A 22,634-nucleotide genomic window follows, 5' to 3' on the forward strand; every position below is an offset into this window, starting at 1 on the left:
ATCCTCTTGCCATGTCATGATGAAAAAGGAAGGACAAAGAAAGTTACTACCATTTCCCTTCATGTTCTGAGTCCTTTTAAAAACTTTATCTGGAAGTCACTTGATGTTATTCTCATTACATTTCTCTACAGTTCATTCCATTTAGTGGAAGTCTGTTGCTTGACCAATCTTATCACCAGGACTTGTAAAACCAGGCTCTTGTACCACAGATTTTTCTCAGAACTATTTTTGGCTGAGTTATTGGTAATCACCCAACAGTTCACAGTACTAATCTCATAGCCTCTGATTAACTGACACTCAGCAGATAACTTTGATGGATAACTTCTAAAGATATGACTCATCAGACTTCTCTTCTAAAGATTGTTTTAGCTTATGTTATTTCATTAATCCTTCTCTGATTTACTTCTCTCGCCTGAAGCACTCTTTTATGCTGCAGCTCAGTGTTGACATAGAGATTACAAACAGCAGAATTTCCATTTGCTGAATTCAGTTGCATGCTATAGTTAACTGGCAATTCATTGTGTACTGGCCCATGCCCTGCAGAACAGTAAGTTAATAAATATAACTCACTTTTTGTATTCGAAGTAGTGTTCAGCAATTTGTTCATCCCAGACAATTTTTGGTTTGTGCTCCTTCAAGGTTTCAATGTACCTAGAAATTAAAAACATAGATATGGAATTAACTTTTCTAAAAGGCAGTTATGAAATTACATTGCAGAAATTTCTGAAAAAGCAGTTGTACCATGTTTAGATGTTGAACACTGTATCAAAAATATCTTCTTGCTGAACAATTAATTTCCTCAGCTGCTTTACAATTATCCATGTTCGCTTTTTTAGGCTTTTATTTTTAAAGCGATGAATTAATTAACATTCCTCAATTGGCAAATCTATAAAGGCACATGAAGGCAGTGCTTCAATATTTCTACAGTCTGATTCCTATACACCAAAGCACAGGAACTGAAGTCATCCCTAGGCTGTACCTAATTATGTCCTCCAAGGCTAATCAGTGCACTTCTTAATTATAAGCCACTATTATGTGATCAGAAAAGTTCTATAAAAGGGGCTTAGTTAATCTTCTAAAAATGAAATTTAAAAAGAGCTTGTTTTCAAGGAAAAGTTACTGCTAAGTAACTGTATGAATTTTCTCCACCACTAGCTTCTTGGCATTATTGTCTTACATGGACATTTTGAACATGGAATGACCTACCTCACACCTACTTGATGCAAAGTGACGACAGAATACTACTTGTACCCCAAAAACTGCATAGGGAACAGGTGTGGAATAGTTAGTATGCTCTAAATTCATGTTCTTGGTTAGCTCACAGTATCATCTCAGTGTAGACACAGTGTCTCCTTGTGTCTGCATTTCTGACTGCACAACGGAAATAAAGCTGCTTGCTGCCTCATGTAAGAAGACCAGAAGATGGCAAGCTACTGCCAGTGATAGAGGCCACATGGGTGTCACAGAAATAAGAGAAGTCTTTATCACATGTTCCTCTGTCTCTTCTGCATCTTTTTAACCTGCATCTTTGTGGAGCAAGAAGGCTGAACTTAACTCTGCTGACAACTTTCCTGGCTAAACATCAGAGGGTTTATCTGGCCACAGACAAGCACCATCAGTTTCTTTTTTCCTTGGAGATTGTATCAGGAATTTGAATTCAAAGTCCCATTATCAGTACTCTATGTTTATCATGTTTATATAAAGCTGTCACAGGCAAACACGGTGATCATAAGGTAGCATTAAAATTATTTTTCTGTTTTTGCAAAATCTATCAAAACCATCTCTTCTACAATATGTCTCATTCTTGCAATAATTTCTCTGCTTATGACAGGATTTACATGGAGAAATTTGCCTTTAAGTCATCTTATTTTAAATAAGAAATTTCCATCTCCTACATAAAAGATGTCATAACTGATTTTCATCAGCCACTATCCTGACTCCATCAGTGCTGAAATTCCACCTCACTATATACTTCAAAAAAAGAGAAAAAAATTGTACTTCTCAGTATGAAAAAGATTTATTCTCTCCTTCGGTATTATTCTAAATGCAATTACAACATTCAGCATTGCAGGGAATATCTTCTCTCTTTTGCTGTTGCTTGCTCATTCATATACTGGTAAATTGTTACCTACTCCTAGCAGTTTTAGAAAAGATTTTCATTTTGTATTTAAGTCAAATGAACCCGAGCCAGGCATGCTATTTAAGTATCTGTATAAGCAAACACATGGTAGCAGCTATTGCAATCCTCCTCAATATACACATGCCCTGTAACAACGCACCTTTTCAAATAATGCAAGTTAACCTCAGAACCTTTTAAGATATACAAAATTTTAAGTTGCCTCACTAGAGAAATATGTAAATAGATCTAGTTTTGTATATTTAAAATTTAAGGATAGCTTTTAACACCTTGCCTCATTCCAGAATGGCAACTTCAGTAATGACAGGAGACAACACTCATGTAGAACATGGGACCAAGATGTTACAGCCCAGAAGACAAGAATAACCAGCCAAGACAGCCTGGCATGCAGTTTTATACCTGAACATATGACTTCACATGAGAAATCCTAATTTCGCTTGCTAAAAATCCCAACACAATGAAAGAGTATTCAACATACATATGAACAAGCTCTAAATGCAACTTGAAGCAATTATTACAGCCTATTATATATAAGGTATATTATTATTTTAAAGCTGTCCAGGCATGCACTGCATTTAATGAGAACCGATCATGACCAGGCACAGAGAATTTATTTTCCTTTCTCCTGCCTCTAGGCACTTATCACCATGGTATGCAAGAGCAAAGTTCATCTTCGAATCACATCTATGGTGACAAGACTAGCACCAAGCTTGAGTTGGAGAAAAAAGAAATATTAGGCCCAAAATAGTCACTACTATCCATTAATTTTGGGGGACCTACTTGAAATGTATTAACTTGGTTCTTACATTGTCTCTATTAAGGACAACAAAAATCCAAAGTACAACGTTCAAAACAATAAGCTCCTGTTTACTTCAACTGCAACTGCGTACTCAACACTTCTGAAAGTCAAGTATTTTCTACAGATAACAAGGTTGCTGTGAAGAGTCTGGAAGAGGTGCAGCAACAAACCACAGCTGTTTCACATAGGCTTTCTACTGCCCTAACCTGGGAACAATCCATTCCCCTCCTGTAGTCATCTGCCCCAGTCACTATTCATTTTCTTGCAGTAAAACTTACAGCAGCTTTATAGGCCACATCTCCCAGATATGCCATATTTCCCATTATCTCTGTGCTATCCTACTATGTGCATCGTAAATGGAAGGGTTCCTGTGTAAAACTGCAGTGCCTGTATCACAACACACTTGCTTGACTCAAACTAATGCTTGACAGGTGCTCTTAACATATTATCTCCTAGCTGAGGCAGTACTCGACTCAAAAAATATTGGATACACAGTTATTTAAATAAAATTTTTAAAAAAAAAAATATGAGAAGAGACATTTTCCATCACACTGAACCAGACAAGCATGGGATATCGGTTATGACTGGGGTACCAGAGATCTAGATTCATTTCCAGTTTCTCAAAGAGGAAAAGGGATGGGTAGGGAGCTCATCACAGCCAGCCTTCCTTCTTCCTTCCACCTTTCACCTCACTCTTCTTCTGACTCATATTTATTGCTATTTTTCTCTCCTCTCTTTCTAATTTATCCCTCTTTCTACTGCCACTGTCCCAGTTAACATCTACTTTTATACTCCTATCCAGACTAATTTATTTGCTTCCTCATCTGCCAGCTCTTAACTTACTAGCTTTCTTCTTTTACCAAGCTGCCTGAGCAGTTAAGAGTATGATAAACACTGAAAACTCAGCTTCACTGTCTTGCACAACGTATTTCCTGGGAAGTTTGTGACCATTTGCAGAGAAAGTCATGCTGTTTCTCTGGTCCTAGCCTGAAACGAGGTCAGCACGGATGAAGTATCTGAAGTATTGATGCTAGTCTCTAATGAAGCACCAATGCGGCATGTAAAAATGATAAATTTGCATGGATTATCAGGAATAGTATCAAAAGGCAGATGTCGCCTGCATGTCTACCTTGCAAATACTTGTTCTTAAACAGAGAACTGTCATTCTGGCTCATTTAAATAGGCCTTGGTTTAACTTACCCAAAGCAACCTTTTTATTCCCCAGAACGTTCCTGCTTGATAATAGCTAAGCAGCTAAAGTATCAGTTCAGGTGTCACAACTGGGCTTTGAAAGTTTAAAAGTTACGACTTGGTAAAAACATGGCCACATAATACAAGTGTTTGGAAAAGATTTTAAGTCTGCCTGCCACCTTTCATACAAGACTTCAAATCCGCACTGTTTTACTGCAATTTACTGCCATACTTCTTGTCAAAAAGGACACTTCTTGGTCTACAGAGACCAACTGTTACTCTCACAACTCTGATACTCCTGGTTACAAACCCACTGGGCAGGGTTGGACTAAAACAATCATTCCCTTCCACAGAGTAAATGAGAAGCCAAAACGTGCATATTATGGAGTTCCTGTAAAGTCAGTCCTGCCAAAGATGTGTATCTATGAACAACACTAATATGGGTACACCTACGCACTATTGCACTTTGCTGCACGTTCAACTAATAAATAAAGGATCCAGAAGAAAGGTTCTCAGGATTTATGGCTGGTGTTCCTTTTCTAAGAAACTTTTCTTCCAGAACACGAAAAATGGTATGGCACTGGAATATGCTAAGGTAAAACCCACGATCTATAGTCCCCCTGAAGAATGTATTTATCTTCACAGATAATGCTTTTTCACCAAGAATATAAAGAAACATGTCTCTAGTATATCTTTTGCAACAAGAATATACATTCTAGGAAAATATATAGCTTTATATAAAATTTTTAGAATAGGATTTATTTACAAAGGTTAACTTTTTTAATCCTCAGGTGCTTTGCTTTGCTAGTCCTGAGTCGCTCTTCAAAAAGCTTAATGAAAAGGAAACCACTACTGAGCATATATCCCATTTTGATGCTCTTTTCTAACACCTTACATTTTCGCCTCAGTTCTCACATGAACAAAAGTCTGACTAGAAGCAACAGGTCTCTAATCAGAAGGAAGGATCATTTGCTCCTGCTGCAGCAAACTGGGCTTATCTTCCACTATAGCAAACTTGAGTGCTTCAGTCAAAGGATACAAAATACTATTCAGCTTGAAAATCTATACCACACATTTTCTTTTCGGTCTGCTTCAGTTACAATAGACTTAACTTAGTTATTAAACCCTGAATCTACCAGGAATTGCATCTTCATAACTGACCACCAACAGTGCCTATGCATGGTAACAGATGTTTTAGACTCAACTAGGTAGGGTCCATCTTACCCCTTTTCAGTGAGCCATATCTCTTAATAAAAAGTATGAGAAATCACATAAAAGGCTGTATTCTAAAGCTCAAGAGTTTAAATTTCTGATGCAAAACAAATATACAGAAATACCTCCAAAACAGTTTTCATGGTAGTACTGTTTTTTAAGGACATTCCCTATGTTGGTACATATTTTCCAGACAGTACTGGTCAGTCTCCCCACTGCTCTGTGTACATCAGAACACTGTGTGAAAGGACAAATTGGAATCTTTGAAACAAGATTTTTTCAGCTGGGATATATGTATAAAATCTGTAAGTCAAAATCCCTTTTATTTAATGTTTAATTTCAACTACCATGACACTTCCACATCTTACATGCTTAGGCTTTTCTTCCACTATTTCCTTTCTGGTGGGAAAAAAATGTCAAGAAACAATATAATCTGTAGAGACACTTTTAAAATTTAAATTGAAAGGTTTTAAAAATGAGATTTTTTTTGACCTTCTCTGCTTTTTAGAAGATCATTTCTAAAGAGCAGCTGCAAAATTGCTGCATACACTACAAGCTACCAACTAACATTTTTGATAAAGGATGCCTTCAATGGTAATAAATGAAAACACAAAAGGAAGAAAATTTGAAAAAGGAAAAAGATTATATAGAGAGATTTTGAGTTCTCACTCGATCCCTAAAATTGCAGCTTTCAAAAGGTAGAGATGCCTTGCAATTTAACAATCTTTAGATATTAGCCTTTAAAATAGTTTTGTGAGCATGCATAAATTTATGAAAAGCCTAGCTGCAGAGTCACTAATAACATAATATTATATATGTATGTAGATAGATATATAGAGTACTGCATAGTGTGCAGTAATAAAAGTCAGTAATACACGGAACAATGAAGTAAGCTTTCACCACACTGGTCCCATCAGGATCACTTAAGCAACTTTTTACTCATGTCCTCTCAACATTCAATATTCAATAGCACCATATTTACAAAATATAAGTATAAACTTGCAACTTTAAAAGGTGGTAAAGTTGTAGACCACTATATCCCTTTCTTGCACATTAAAGAACCTGTATTTTATTAACACAAATCCCACAAGTTCTTTCAAAAGCAAATGGGTTATCCAAGAAAAAGACAGCTACCTATCTTCTAGAGAATCAAAAGTACACACTAACTAACATTACAACAGTTTTTACTTTGAGGATTTATGCATTTGAGTGGAGAGCACACTCTAGAAGCTTTATTTATTCTGACTGCAGGGTATGTTATTCAAAAATAGTTCTGTTATGATCCTTAGATTATTTCATGTAAACCAAAACCAAATACAGTTTGCAGACAGACACCAGTCTGTTCACTTTCATTACTGTGGGGTGTCTTGGGTAAAGCTGTTGAAGTATCCAAGTAGCAGTACAGGAATGAAAAATCTATAAGCAAGCATCATCTTTCTCTGTTAATCTTCTCTCTGTTGGTGCCTGCACCTTTGCTCTGTCAGTTTTAAAAGGCAATAATGGTATTTTTACCATTTTAATAGTAACAGGTTTCCAACAGAGTAGTTTCTCTGTGGGTGTGCTGCTTTCAGTAAGTGTTATAAAGTCATTCTCACTGATTTCTCCACAATCCTTCATCACTGACTTAACAGATGACATTTTTCGATGCTTCCCCACCAACCTCACACAAACTTATTGCTGCCATGATGCACAAGCCAAGCCATGATGCACCAGCCCAATGAAAATAAGCAGAACCTCAGCAACATTTCTACCGTTACTCCAGGCTCTTCAAAAGTGCAGCTTGTTTAGCATTCTCAAAGTAATTTAGAAACAATAATACTTTGGTGGACACAACTGCAGAGAGGCAGCCAAATATTCCTATTTTATAAACTCTGGAGACACAGAAGACAATGTCAAGCTTTTCAGAAGCGTCCTCTTTTTGCTCTTGTCTCAGGGAAACAATGAGCATTAAAACCTTTCAGTGCCTTACTACGGCTACAGAAGAAAGCACAAACATTACAGCATTTCTATGTATACAGGTTTTCACGTTAATAGTGCTCATTCCCATTTAACTTCACAGAGGTTTTATAAAAAAAAAGCCCCATCGGAGAGTGTATGCAACGGTACGCTAGCAAATTACCCTAGCGAACTGCGAGTACAGCTGAAAGTACTCTAGTGTATGCTAACTTTTCTCAATATAATCAAAATGGTGGTTCTTTAAAAAAAAGAAAACAAAGCTACAGTTAGATATTGATCAAAGAATAGAAGTACTCACAAGGCAGAAGAAAGTGTGAACATTTATATATTTAAGATTTTGACTCAAACTGACAGATATGAGAAGAACACGTTAAAATGTCCTTAAAGAAAACAAGGTATTTCTAAGCTGATAAATACTTCTCAGACAATGGAGACATAACTAGATTGAGGCAGAAAGTTTGCATACCTGTTTGTATACCTTCAATAACACACTGCTGTTCCACAGCTCCATTTTATTTTGTAATGATACTTTGTTGTTGTTGTTGTTCTGTTCTTCTATTTTTCAAGACACCTGGGGCTACAAAATGTGAACTTTTTTTCCCAGTGCAAATTATTTATGGTAACAGTTTACTAAGTTGCTTTCTGTTCATATGCATCAACTTTGCATATTTTCTATCAGAAATCTTTGTCATTCTTGACCATTGCCAAGTCTCAACTTTCTAGCTAAAGTATCAGCTAATCTTTTTGCTTGTATTTGTTCAGTTAGACAGATTTTTCTTTCCGATTTATCCAATCTAGCATGACAGGTCACTATCTATAGCGGGGTTTGGTTTTGGCAGCTTTTGCTGTCTTGAAAGAATGAGTTCGTTGCCTTTAAAAGCCTGGTGTTATGTGGACTTCTCTTTCTGCTCTGGCCGAAGGGCACCCTCCTGTCAGGTGGAAGACAAGTTAATGGTAGAGTGCTAGAACAAAAAGCAGGATTCAGGCAAGCTCACAGAAAAGCACAAGAGAACTAAATGAAATAAAGCATATTGTTACGGACTACCTCAAGTAACTAGTCTATTTAGTCATACTAAAAAAAGTTTAGTTTTACTATGAGCTAGAGGCTAGAGGTTCCACAGGCAAAGGATTTTAATTTTTTTAAAGGTTTTTTTTAATGAACTCCATGTATTGGTCAATTTAAAGTCTTCAATAAAAACATCCTCATTTGGTCTTGATTGCCTTTGCACACACTTCAGAAAATGTGACTATTCAACAAAAATTTGATGTTGTCTTTGGTATTCATCATGGAATTAATACCAAGTAGGCATGCTACTGGGCAAACAAGGAGTAACAATATTCTCTCTTGAATTAGGAAACAGGTCACCTCAAGGTTAACATTTTTTCTGACTCACTTCATTTATGAGCTATACCAGACAGAACTCTCCCTATGTGCTCACTTCTAAGCAAGAATCTTCCCCCTCCTCCCTGCTTTAAGTTGAAATTAGGTAGAAAAGAGAAAAAACAGGAGAGGTATAAAACATTCTAATATATATAATTTAATAATTTAAAAGTTGATATGAAGTAGATCCTCCTCTCTCTCACACTTCTATTCCATAATTAAAAATGTTTTCATTAGCCATCACAACTGTCTCTGCTATACACCAGGGACGACGTGAAAAGCCTCATTTAAAGCAGATTGTCAGACTATGTTCTGCAGCTCTAAAATGTAGTACACTGTGAAAACAAACTGATTTTCCTCCAAATTCATACCATCCACCATCACCAACAAAACCCACAGATATATCTAACATAAAACCTACAGGACACACTAATGACCATCACCCCTAAAAAGAATAAGAAAACCCTTTTCCTCAATTATTCAAAAACATTGCACAGCAGAGGTTCTCTTGTCCACATGGCTTGATAAAACCACCATCGTTTATACAAGCACAGAGTACTCATGCTGTCTCTGTTGACAACCAAGTTGATTCACCTGTTCTGTATTGTCTAAATCCTACAATATAGCTTGTTTATACTACATAGGAAAGTGGCGGTTACGTGTTCGATTGCACCAGTACAATGTAGCTATTCCTAGCAGAGCCGATCAAAAGCCAAGGGCTATTTTGTGAGATATTTAACCTATGCATGCATGCAAACTGTCCTAAATAGAGTTGAAAACATATTGTTACCTTACTAATGAAAAGACAATTTCAACAAAATATGTAGACGTTTCAACAGTGGTACTTATTATACCACTGTATGACAAATCATACAATCTGCATTTAGTTATTAAAATACTGTAGTAATTTTATACTGTATTTTAAAATAATTGTAATGTTTCTATGATACTAGGAAAAAGTAGGAGAAGAATATCTCATTTTTATTAACTCCAGTCACAAAAGTATTAGGGTAAAAAAAAGTATGAAGGAGAATACTCAGCACAAAAGACTTTGTCAGTAAATTACCTACTTTCTTGCAGGATATAAAATTTGAGCAGATCTTCCCATTCTGAAAATGTCAGCTTAAAATCACTTGCCTCTTTAGGTCTCTTATAGATATATACCTGGGGGTTCTTTACTTTTCCTCTCTGGATAGGATTTATAATCTGCATCTTTTGTGGCATATGGAAAAAAAAAGGACAGAATGTGGAGGTCTGCATCAACCTGAAATCTTTCTAGATGCCTCCATGTAGTCATGGATAACAGCACTGGGAAAATAACCCTCTTTTCATGATAAGCCTCAGACTACCAATGCTGTTTCAGAATGATTATACCAGAAGATGCTATAGTGTAATGCCAGAATTTGCTCTGAGCAATGAAAGCATTGTTTACTCCCACCATCTCCTAAGGTAGTTTCAACCATAATCCAGGATGAGAATCATCTCAACACCAAAGATTTCAGCATATGAATTTCCACTAGAGGCTAGGAGTAGTAAATGAAATGTTAAATTAATTATATTGGATAATAAATAAATAATTGTGCTGTCAAAATTAAATATACATAATGTGTAAGTTACCTAACAATCATCTATTATGTGGAAGACAAAAAGCTTAGTCACAGAAATGTTATCCTTACAGAATTCTGAAATACTTAAAAATGCTGCCAGGCTTCTAAGAGAATGACTGTCTAAAGGAGAATTGAAAATATGCATTGATGAGAAGCCAACAGGTGATTCTTTCCTCAGTCAGGGTCAAACCACCACACTGACATTGCTGCAGCTTAATGTCCACCCTTCGTAGAAGAAACACAGGTGCTAATAAATTCTTATGAGGCAATGTATCATCAGGTAATGGTAGAAGTATTAGTCCTTCCTAGACAGTTAACATAAAAGCTTAAATTCTGCTCCAGCTCACCCAATAATCTAGTTTACTACAGAATCTGAGATGAGACATAGTCTCTCTGCTTAAAACTACTTCTCAACATGATGAAAACTAAACAGGCTTGTTTCAAGAATGAGCAGGTTCATCCTAAAAAAAAAAAAAATCTTTGAAAATAAAACTGCTAGTTTAAGGCTACATTTTCTGAAATGCTTAAGTAACACTTGATTGAGGTTGAAGCATCTTCAAACACATTACTCTAGGTACAACACTGTGTTCCATTCTTTCAAGAACTGACATAATAGCAATGTATATGAAAAAGTGAGGCTGTATATCTTTGGATGTAAGGCTGAACAAAGTTCAGATACACTAATGTATCTGCTGTTCAGCTTCAGCTGTAAATAACAAAACCTAAAACTATGCTAGTTCTGTTGCATGTCAGGTTGGGTTCGTTGGGGTTTTTTTACACACATCATAAAAGCTTTCCAGACTTTTCTCTTGCTCAAAATATACAAATGAGCTATATTCATCCAGTGGTACAAAGATTAGCTATAAAAACTGTGTTAAACTGGATTTGGAGCCAGTTCAGATTCAGATGATCTCAATTCAGTGTATAGGAGATGAAATTTGATCCACTCCAGCTATGAAAATGAAAGATGAGTGCAGTCATCTATTTTGATATTCTTAATTCTTCTACGCCTACTGCATTAAAAAAGGTAGATATAAAAAAAATGACATTTCTTTTCCGTCCTTGCCTAAAAGGTCAGCTGATCTTAATGCCAGTGAACATCACTAACTCTTCCAGTTGCTTCTTGCATCTCTCTTCAACCGTTCCTGAACTAAACTAAAACCATCCCAATACAAACACAAGGTCAACAGCAATGTCGCCGGCCAGATTTAACAACCATAAAAGCCAGCAGGAACATCTTTTCCTCACCCTGTGTCAGGAAAGGAGCAGCACAGTTGCTCTCCCAAGCCCCCAACTCAGCCCTGTCTGACCTGGCTCTGGTGTACCAGAGGACAACATCTATGGCTGCCGCAAGGTCCGTGCCAGGTAGGTAAGTGCTCAAGCCCCCTGTTGCCACAGGGCTGCTAAAAGGTCCGGGCTGAGACAGATGGGCAGGGGCCAAGCCCCATGCAGGGCACAGTTACGGATGGGAACATATGTTGGGTGCAAGCAGCAGAAGGCACCAAGGATGGGAGAAGGATGCTGTGACCGAAGGGGAAGATCTAGCACTGTAGCTCCCAGATGACCTTCTCTAGTCAAGCAGACCACAAAACTTGCAGGCTGCAGGACTCTGGGTATGTAAAACTGACTCTGTTCTCTCTGCAGAAACAGAAGAAATAGTTTAGGCCAGACAGAAGCAGTGTTGTCTGCAAGGAACCAGAACTTCGGGTGATGAACAAAGCTAACTACAGTAGGAGACTGTAGCCTGAGAAAGCTGACCACGATTTGGATTCCATCTGCGTCACAAGATGCTGCGAATGACACGCAGACATAGGTCTCCACTTGGAAGTAGCCCCAGAAGAGTGTTCAGATTCCTTAGCTCACAATCATGTCAGGCCTACAATTTCCACTACCAGTATCTCTGCCTGCTCCTCCCTGGCCTCATGACTAGTGGGTTTTCAGTAAAACATGACCCGTGAATGCAAAGTTGGTACAAAATGCTAAACCATAGAAGTAATCCAGTTGTTGAACAGCCCTCTCCCTTCAAAGCAGTGGGAATCTGTATCCTTCAAATCTCCTGAAGGCAGCCTCTGCTACTGTGGCTCTGAACTTCGGCACGTAAGACATATATAAAGCATATAAGGAAGAACGGTCCAAGAAGCAAGAAGGCAGCATTCACCACTGCCTTGTGCAGCTCTGCTGCAGATCCTGAGATCCCAAGCATCCTGCTGAATGCAACAAATCAAATGCCTTTGAGAATGGTCTTAATATCAGCCCAACAAACAAATTCATGGTATTATTTCCTCCATCCACGACACTGCCATACTGCCAGCTATCAGAGCCCTAGGACTGTAATTTTCAATGCTGCTATGACAAACAAGCACAAAATGTCCACCATTTACTTGTACCTATTTCTGTTCCCTTGAAAAGTATGTAGCAAATGCTTTCAAAATGCAAGAATACTTATTAAAATAATGGCATTTAAATAATTCCTTAAAAAAAATTAATTCTGTAACAACAATCATGATAAACTGTCTAAAAGAAGCTATGAAATTACAGAGTTCCTCAAGCTTTATTTATCTTACTGTGCTGCTCTAGTTTGCTGAGAAATGTTACCCATGGTCCCTTAGAACTAATGCATTTGAAACCTATTTCAGGTTATGTTCCTAAATGGAAGCATGTTGTAGTATTCTCTGACTTTTAGAGGTAGCCCAGACCAAAACCCAGCAAGTTTTGCTCTTACATCTAAGGTTAATCTGCCAAATTCTCACTGCTGACAAATCTGACTAAAATATGACTTGCAGGTTATCACACACACAGTTTTTAAAAATTTTCAGGGTTCTTTTGTTCCAATTTTTACTTTAATTAGCTGACACGTCAATTAAATTTTGGTATTTCAACCTAGCTCTCACAAAGCAGAAAATGTTTCAAACCTACTCCATGTCTTTTAATTATCACCTGCCATGTCTCAAGTTCAACCTCTGAAGACCTGAACACCAAACACTTTCTGTAAGATAAAAGAAACACAGTTCAGGGATAGTTTGTTGGCATGAAGTAGTTATAGATGCACAGTAATAAATTTAAATGATCAAGTGCAATACAGCACATAGTTTTACCTTCATATGAAAGGAATCATAAATTCAATCCCTGATTGGGAGGATTGTAACTAAAGAAGGCAACTACACTAAAGGAAAATCTATGGCAGATCAGTAAACTCTACAAACCTCCAGTGTCCTATGAAGCTATGAACTGTATACTTTTTTCTACCTTTTTGGACCAAGTTAAGTGAGGAAAGAAGAACATTTCTGCTGACTTTTGAGTTCATTTTTCATACTTGGCAAAGGGATTTTTCTCCTCTCAATTGACCATGTTTTAGTCACAGTTATATAGATTTATTCTGGATTTACACCAATAGAACTAATATAAGACTTTCAGCCTTTGTTTTTTGAAAAGATAAAATGATGACAAAGTCATGCAAATGACTATTAATCTCTCATAAATAATGCAAATCTCAGAGGGTTAGTACATTTTTAACATGCTTTAGAATAATCTGGATGGCATATAATTCCTCCATTTTTGGCATGACTTGAATTGAAGATGGGCTATGAAGTAATAAACTATGTTTTATCCAATGAGAGTAGAGATTTATGCCCTTTCAAGAAACTATCTTCATCAGGGCAGTTAAGTAAATACTTGAGAACATGGATTTTAAATCTCTTGATATGTAGTTAAACTAATACATGTTCACGTGGCAGTGTTCAGTTTTAAAGAAAAGCCCGGCACTTTCCATCATGAAAAACCAGCAGAACGTCTTCCTTATCTTTGTTGTAACTCTGACAAATATTTGTGTATTTTTATCTGTTCAGTTTCTCCTGAACAAACATATCTGTGCCAGCTGCTAAAATTTGTTAAGGTTAAGACTAAATTTTAAAGGCAAAAAACAATATGCATATATATATTGGAAATGACTTCCAAAGAACTGTTACTTAAATCAAATGGCAGCACTTGGAGTGCAAATCAAGGGACAAAATGATGGCCACCACATTTTTTTCCTTTTACCTGGAAATCTCAAAATGCAATACTATTTTACCTCTAACAGGTATGTATATATATATATATAGTAATCTTTAAATTAAACAGAACTACTTTTTGCAGTAACCATAACTATGGCCCTCTACCAGCTATACAGCCCTCTGTACACAAAGGATCTTCGGTTTGCAGAAGAAATTGCTGATTTAGAGGAACAGTGTAAAGGGGAATTATAGCCACAGCATATGCGGGATCTGTGTACATTCTAAAATTTTGTTATCATCTGGGGAAGTTAGAAAATAAATCTTTTTGCTGTATTTGAATGATAGAAGTTTGCTTTTTGCAATTATTTGAGCAAATTCAGACAGTAAGTGTTAACAATTTATCCTACTAAACTGCTGAAGTTAAACAGCAGGGCATTTATGCATCTGAAGTGGTTCCACATGCAAATATATTAAATTGCAATAACACTTTCAAAATACTATCACTTTGCATTCCCTACACAAGTCATCCAACACACGGAGTAATCACCAGTACAGCTGTGTAATTAGTAGAAGAAAGATGTCCTTTAAACACTTACTAATTGTAAATCTAAACAAGTTAAATATTAACAAACACTAGGATATGCATGTAACAGAAAGCAAACCCAGAAAGCCCAAAGCAAAATTAAAGAGCAAAAACTCCTGCAAGGCATCAATTACTTAAAGCACAGTGGAAGAGAGACTGATACAATGTGGAATGAAGAAACAATGTCTTTTTTTTTTTTTTAAGGACAACTTAGAAAAAACTGTTGGGAAAAAAAGGTTTCAATTTTCCTTTTTTCTTCTTATTTCATCAGTGAACATTGCCTTTTTCAAAGGCTCAAGAAAAGCATTTGATTGTTTTAATCAAAAAAAATTGATTCTATTGAATTAAGTCAGGCAAGATACTGAATAGGTTCATTGCCAAAAAGAAGCCAACTTTTCTACCTTAAGGCAGGCCTGAGGGGAGAAGTAAAGCTTTACTTTTCATTGCAAAGAGCCATTTCAAAACCATATGGCAGAGGTGCCACCTGGGAATAACTCCCTGTGCCCTACATACCTAATTATCACAAGCTCCTGCTATAGTTGCATGCACAGAGATGAGGTATGAATGACCTTCGTAAGTAAAGAAAACATAAAAAGAGGAGGGTAGCAAAGCTAGAAAATGAAGAGAAACAGATGGAACTGTTAACTGTAAAACTGCAAAACCCTCCCATGCAAGAACATGAATAACATGGAGAATAGTGCTTGGATTAGATGAAAAAGTTCCAGCTGCAGTCACTGAAAGACTTACTGACCTATGTTTGGGATTGGTATGACTTTTGCTGGGCATTATGTTAATGGAGCTTACTTTTACACAAGGCGGAGAGCTGTAATACAGTTCTCTTTCATTTTCCATTGCAGCTATTGCAATAAAACTCTATACTGCTTTACACACATTGTAGTCTACAATATCACTATTGTACCACTTCAGAATCTCTTTTATTTCAATCCCCTCCTCAGGATGGCACAGTTTTCTCTTTAAGCAAAGAACTATTACTGTCAGATGATGGATTCTGTACTCAGCATCAAAAAATAGTTGGTGAATCAAATCCAGAAGTCCTGAAAAGAAAAATTACCTCCTCAGACCATGAAAAAAATGCAGGTTCTTGGCTTTTCAATAAGCTCTGATTCCATAACTGGGATCAGTTGAACTAGTTTTTCTGATTGATTTTGGCACTTGCTGACTTGAAATGCCAAATATTATGTTGTGAGTAATCTTTTCCCCCCCCAAAGCTCTACATTTGTGGATTATGATGACGGCTGTCTTTGATCAAATGCTCAGAAAGTTTCCATGCAGAGAACCAAACGAGGAGGAAAAACAAAAGAACCTGCAGCAGCACACAACTGACAGACAAAATACAGAGAAACACACCAAAAAGGCCAAAATGGATTTTATAGGGCTATTTGTCTATGTGGATATCGCATCAGAGAAGGTCTAAATACATCATACATATTACAGGTTTCTTAAGCTGACAAGAAGAGACAAAGGGGAAAAAAAAGAGTGGGGCCAAGAGCTAATTTTTAATCCATCGATGTTTCTGAGCAAGCAACAACAATTCAAATATTCTGGATACTTTGTTGGATCCTGGGGAATGAAGAGACAGGTTATTAGACCTATTAATTTATATTCACAAAATAGATTCCAATTACAAGTAGTTTCTGACTCTTTCTGGCCCCACAGCCATTGAAAGAACCTCTTTAATTACTTGCCTCTTTTGCAATAAAATACAATTAAGCAGTGCTAATTCTTTGACACAAGATATTTTAAGTATGGAAGAAGTTAACCAGTTGCTATAACAACATAATTTAATGAACTTGACTGGCAGGTATTACAGAATGTCCTCCCATAGCAGAACAGTTTTGAACTGCAACCCCACTTTCAAACCTATCATCTTTGTTGCAAGTTGTACCTACAATAAAATAAGAACATACTGAGTAGGAGAGTGATGAAAGAATTCATAAAACCATCAAATTGTCACAGCATTTCACACTCCAGGATGATGCATAAACATTAAGCAATTAAGACAGAGGTGGGAAGGCTAATGATTAAAATAAAGAATCTATTTGGAAACAAATTCTTCCTCTGAAACACAGAAGTCTGGGATAATGTTATAAATTAAACTAGACAAAAGCAATACCAATCCAGTCAGTAATTGTGGGGATTTTGTAAAATAAAAACGTCACTTCTTCCTACAAGGGCAGCAACTAAATATGACATGATGTATAAATACTTCTTCAGAAATATTGCAACAGCATTAGCAGATGTCTAGAGAAAAATAAATTAAGACAGATCTCTTGATATTTCTTAGATAATCTTCATTGTGTCCCGCAAAAGGATGCCTGGTCACAGAGAGAAAGTGAAAGCTAAGAAGTTACCAAGTTAACGGAAGAGCAGTTTTAGGGAAGTGGGAAGTATATTATGACAAGATTGTGTAACTTCAGGAGCACTTTGCTCTAGCTTATAACTAATGCAAATTATACTGTTTGCCATTTGAATTTGGTCAATCATTCAGATTCAAATTTTATTTTTAACACAAAGAAAGGATGAGTAATTCAAAAGGAATTCAGCAAGGTGCTCAATTTTTACAGAAACATCATTCTGTAAAGAATTGGTTCTATAAGTTTGAGTGCAGAAAGGCAATACATGAGCTTCACAGAGCCAGAGATACTGTTTCATTCCAGCAAATAGATCTATGTTGTTTATAATAAAATACAAGTAACATATCCAAGTTCTCTTACCTTTTCATTTGAGTTACTGGATACTTAAAATTAGATTTAAAGCTAAGACAGGGTATTCACGTTTGGTTTTACCCAGAGGCTAAATCATTTCTTGAAAAGGTTCAGCTCTAATAATTAAAATCGATGGAAATCACTAGAATTTTATAACTGTATTATCTGTCACTAACTACAACCTCAAACATAACAGAAAAAAAATCTTGACTGGTGTCTAATATTCACCTTCACCTTTCCTGACCTTATGACTTCTTTAGCAAGTCAAAACAACTTGTGAGTCAACCCAAAACTCACAAGTGCTTTAGAAAGCCACACATACCTACCATTTTGCCAGTATCCAATCAATCATATCTCTCCTTCCTTGAACAAACTGGCAAAACCTACCTCTGCTTCTCTGCTAGTCAGTGTTAGCAGAACACAAATACTTGCATTTGCTTCCACAAATATTTCCAAAAGAGAATTTAGCTAAATCATAAAATAAGAAACTACTCAAAACATTAAAATATTTTATTAACATTTAAGGGAAGACAAAAATATAGAAATAAACCCAAAATGTTTACTTAAGAGTCAAAATTAGTTATCTTTCATTGTATATTCAGCAACAGCTTTTTTTTTTTTTTTGCTGTTTAATTTGATTTTCAGATGCATCTCAGGGAACTTACAAATAAAATTGTGTGTCTACTACTAAGCATATCATTCTGATTCTATAACAAAAACATGTTCAAGGTTTTGCTTTGTTCTCAAAAGATTTTAAATACTTTAAAAATAAATCCTTAAAATATCTAATAAAAATCTTAAATAGAAATTAAATATTTAAAAAAAATTAAGCTTATTTTATTCTTAAAATGTATATGGAGTTTTAAAGATTCATATCTTAAAGTCTACGAAGTATTTCAGTATAACATACTTGAATATTTTCACATGAAAGCTCTTAGGAGGACATATTGTATGAACTCCTGTGGGTGAAAATTAGGGCACTATCACCATCTTTACCGCTCCAGCATTAATACGGAAGAACAGCTGATAGAACAAGAGTGTCAAAATTAATCATGAGACTCGTACACCATATTTAAAGAAAAGAAAATAAATGAAAAGGATCAAAGAAGTGTTTAAAAGTGTTTTGAAGAAATATATTAGGGATAAAAACAACTTATACACACAAAACAGATTTTTCTAGAAACAGATGCATATGGGACATTACATTTTACCTCCAATGTTACTGCCATTCCACAGATGGGTAAGAAAGCTACGTATAATACAAACTTCTTCAATTTTTCCACACAGTACTGAAGTCTACTGGCTTAGGATTTCCAGAACTATTTAAACAAGCATTGACTATTATTTGACTTGCCTCTTAAAATATTTTCAAAGGGGGATAGACAACCATGTGACCTGCTGCTCAGTTTGATTTTCACAGCTACTATGAAAACAATACATTCATTAGTCAAGAATGGAAAGTCACATCTCAGAGGTGAGATCTGTTAGACTGCAGGATACTATTATTGATGGTACTCCACTCCATCCCCACATATACTGAAGAATATAGTCCTTATGTATGGAAAGAATCTTTCTGCATGGGCCAGTGCTGAAAAATTGAAACTGGAGCTTTACATTTTTTTCTGAAAATAGCTAAGATGATGATTTTCATTAATGCAAGCAGAGAATAATTTAACTTCAGCACCTCTTAAACTTGACTAATTGACTGCTTAACTTTGCACTGAAAGTGTATTTTAATATAACTATGCAATCACTGTATGCAAAACATACTAATAACTTCGTAATTTATGTATTGCAAAACATTATGAAGGCTAATGAACCTTGCTGTTTTGATTTATCATGCAAGATAACCTGGTTAGACAGTTAGTCATTAAGCAGCTGCTTTCTCATAACACAAAACAGAAGCTTTCACTAATGGAGAAAATACTATAAAATACATCTTACAGGTACATAAGGACTAATTTACTCATTCCAGAATTTTCTATAAAATTATGAAAAATTCAGAAGTGTGAAAAATTATTTGTCAAAGGTCTCCTCAGATTTTTTTGAAGGACAGGTGGAATAACTCTTATCTTCATAATGCTCTGGCATCTTCTAAATGCCTCACTGGCATTATCCAATCAACCTTCTGAGTATCTCATCTTCCACACAGAGGAGAAGGCAGAGATGTTAACTTATGTCACCAGCAAGAGTGATGTATTCTAAATCATCACAGGAACAGAAGTCTGCCATTGTAAAAAATCGTGGGTCTGCACTGGTAACAGCCAAGGTTGTTACTAGATTCCACCTCAGAGAACAAGTTTATTTCCTTCTGTTGAAACTAAATGAGGATGAAGTTTCATAGGTGTCATGGAAATTTCAAGAGTCTGTAGTTAGGTTGGCATGTTCTTAGATAAAGTAATAAGCAGATTTCAATCTAAACAACAAAGTTGCTTAGTTGTTGGGTAAGTTTGAGAGCTTTGATGATAACTTGTAAATACACTTAGTAAAAATAAATAGATGTAGTAAACCAAATTTGCTGCAGAAGCCAAAACTAAAAAGTATTTGAAGTTTTTGCTTTATAGGTACAAAGGGCTGTAAATTTGAAATCAGTTATTCAAGCCATACTTTACTCTTCTTTGGAATCCTGTATTAAGGGCAGGGAGGGGAGAACACATACAAATCTTAAAATTACTTGGAATCTGTGAATGTCAAAGGGCTAACTTGCTTTGATATATTGTAGAAGATTACCATGAAGTAATTTAGTATTTTATCTAATCATGTTCCAGAGCAGAGCTATGAGGGATGCCAAGTGCCTTGTCACCTTGTTCTTGTCATGAGTTCAGAGGCAAAGACCCTCAGACCAAAGCTCTTGCCTTTCTTGGGTCTCCACACACACCCCCACAAAATGATTTCTTTACAAGGATTGTCACCAACACATCAACATGCTGCACACAGTTGCTTCAATGAAAAAATAGACTCTTCCTTCCTCTGTGTAAATTTGTACAGTGAAATAATTAGTGTTGAGGATACTCACACAGTGTGTGTTTCAGGAGGAGTTACTTTGGACTAGCCCTAATCTGGTTTCACAGACTCAAGGTTCATGAGGAGAGTGAACTAAATGCACTCATGCATCTCAGCTTCCATTTCAGCATTTTTTATATTCCAAGACTGCTCTACAATGTGAATTAAAATAACAGAAATGGGAGATGATACGGAAGACTGACTAAAAAGTGTATTCCAGAACCAAACTAAAATACACCACACTACTTAAAAATGTTTCTCACTAAAAGAATTATAAGCGGTGGTTTTTTGGTTGGTTTGTTTTTTTACAGTCTATATGCAGTGTATCTTTACCTTTCTTCTCACTGCATTTTTAAAAGTCCATTATGAACAGCCACACTATATGCCAAGTGTCAAGTCTAATTAAGTTATAATTATTATAAGGAATTATTACCTGAATAATAACTTGTGTCCCAGGAGATGAGTATCCTAAATATGCATTTGTAAGAATTTAATTCTATTGCTAAACAGTGTCAGAATTCAAACAAAACAAAGCTGAAAAGTCAGATTTAGCTGCATTACAGGAAAGTGAGAAAAATGTTCACCTTTGGAAACATAATACACAGAACAATGGTGATACAGTAGGACATCTGAAATACTTGCTTTTGGCACTCCAGTAAGTTCTATATTAATTCATAAATAAGAGGGACGTTTTCAGTAAGCTCATAACACTTTCAGATTCTACAAAGTTCAGAACTGATATAGAAATTGCATGTGCTCACATACAATACAAAATACATATTTCACTTTTTTCACAGGAAAAATAATTTAAGTAGGTCCTGAGCACACTTACTTGTTTTTTTTGTTTCAGAAAGAAACAAACTTTCCAATTCAGAAAAAAAGCTCCACAGAAAGGGTCAAAGAGTAATTTCAAAGAGTAATTTCATACTTACAAGAAGGCAATCTGATTTCTAGGAAACTTAAAACATCCAGGGCAAGCGCAGTAGTGTATATTTTAGATATGCTCTATTGTAAAATAAATGAGTGCATACAGCACTGATTTAAAAATTAAGTTTATCCACTCGTGGATAGAAATAATTTGGCCTAAATATATTAGTTACTAACTTCATTTTGCAAATTAGCTTAATTTGATAAGGGCCTTAATACATGCTTGCTTTCATGCATCTTTCCTTAATTTATCCCGAGTTCTTAAGATTCCTGCAGTTTTCAGTCACCCAGTTCTACCTTTGCAATGCTTAAGTATTTTTGCTGAATTTAGAACTCCTGTTTATTTCTGCAAATCAAATGGTTATTTATATGAGTCACTGTTTGCTGGTGCTTAGTCTGAGTCTTCTGCAAAAAACCAAAGTGAAATATGGCAGGGTACAGATGTCATTGTAATGGTACACTCCTCTATCTCTCCTGTCCCTTCTACCTGTTTTTAAACAAAATCAAGTTTGATTCTCAGAACTCCAGCTACATTCTAAAGTATTCCATAAAATGTTAGCTTCTTCTCATAAGAATTTTGCTAGATCTCTTAAGGATTCTTCTCAAAGTGCTTTTCTAGTTTTAAAGAAAATAAATTTTCTAGTTCTAAGAATGTGTGCGATGCTTCAACCTTATGTTTAAAATGATTGGGTTTTTTATGCTAAAATTCACAAATCAATAAGCATGCCTTGGGAAACCTCTGGAAGAACTGAAGAATTGGGATCATTAGTAAACCAAGCATGTATTAGAAAACAGTTAGTGTGACCAAATTATTTTGAGTTAAATTTTGCACGTAGTTAATTTTGAAAAAAATGTGTAAAAACACAGAGAAAAGCACAGTACAAAACCAAGGTCATTACGTTTGTAGTAATCTAGGAGGGATTACTAGCCTGTAATCAAGGAGAGAAGAAACTTGTGGAGGGAGATTATATATGGCAGGAAAACGAGGAAAAAGAGATCAGGAAAGGACAGAACTGGGAGACTGAAAATTGTAAGAATCTTCAGAACTCCGAATAGATTAAGGAAAGATGAACTGTATATAATACATAAGGACCAACATAGAAACATTAGGACTGTAAGA

At 35.8% G+C, this 22,634-nt stretch overlaps 1 protein-coding gene across 4 annotated transcripts in view; it reads right to left on the bottom strand.

Moving 5' to 3' along the window:
- The window catches only part of CHID1 (chitinase domain containing 1), a 129,926-nt gene that overhangs the window by 5,099 nt on the left and 102,193 nt on the right, over positions 1-22,634 (bottom strand). For all 4 annotated transcript variants that reach the window (XM_075047048.1, XM_075047045.1, XM_075047046.1 and 1 more), the window contains one exon: positions 571-651. In XM_075047048.1, coding sequence (XP_074903149.1) covers positions 571-651 — 81 coding nt within the window. The remainder of the gene's footprint in view (positions 1-570; positions 652-22,634) is intronic.

The sequence above is a fragment of the Buteo buteo genome, chromosome 16 (genome assembly GCF_964188355.1).
Source record: "Buteo buteo chromosome 16, bButBut1.hap1.1, whole genome shotgun sequence".
Lineage (NCBI taxonomy): Eukaryota > Metazoa > Chordata > Aves > Accipitriformes > Accipitridae > Buteo > Buteo buteo.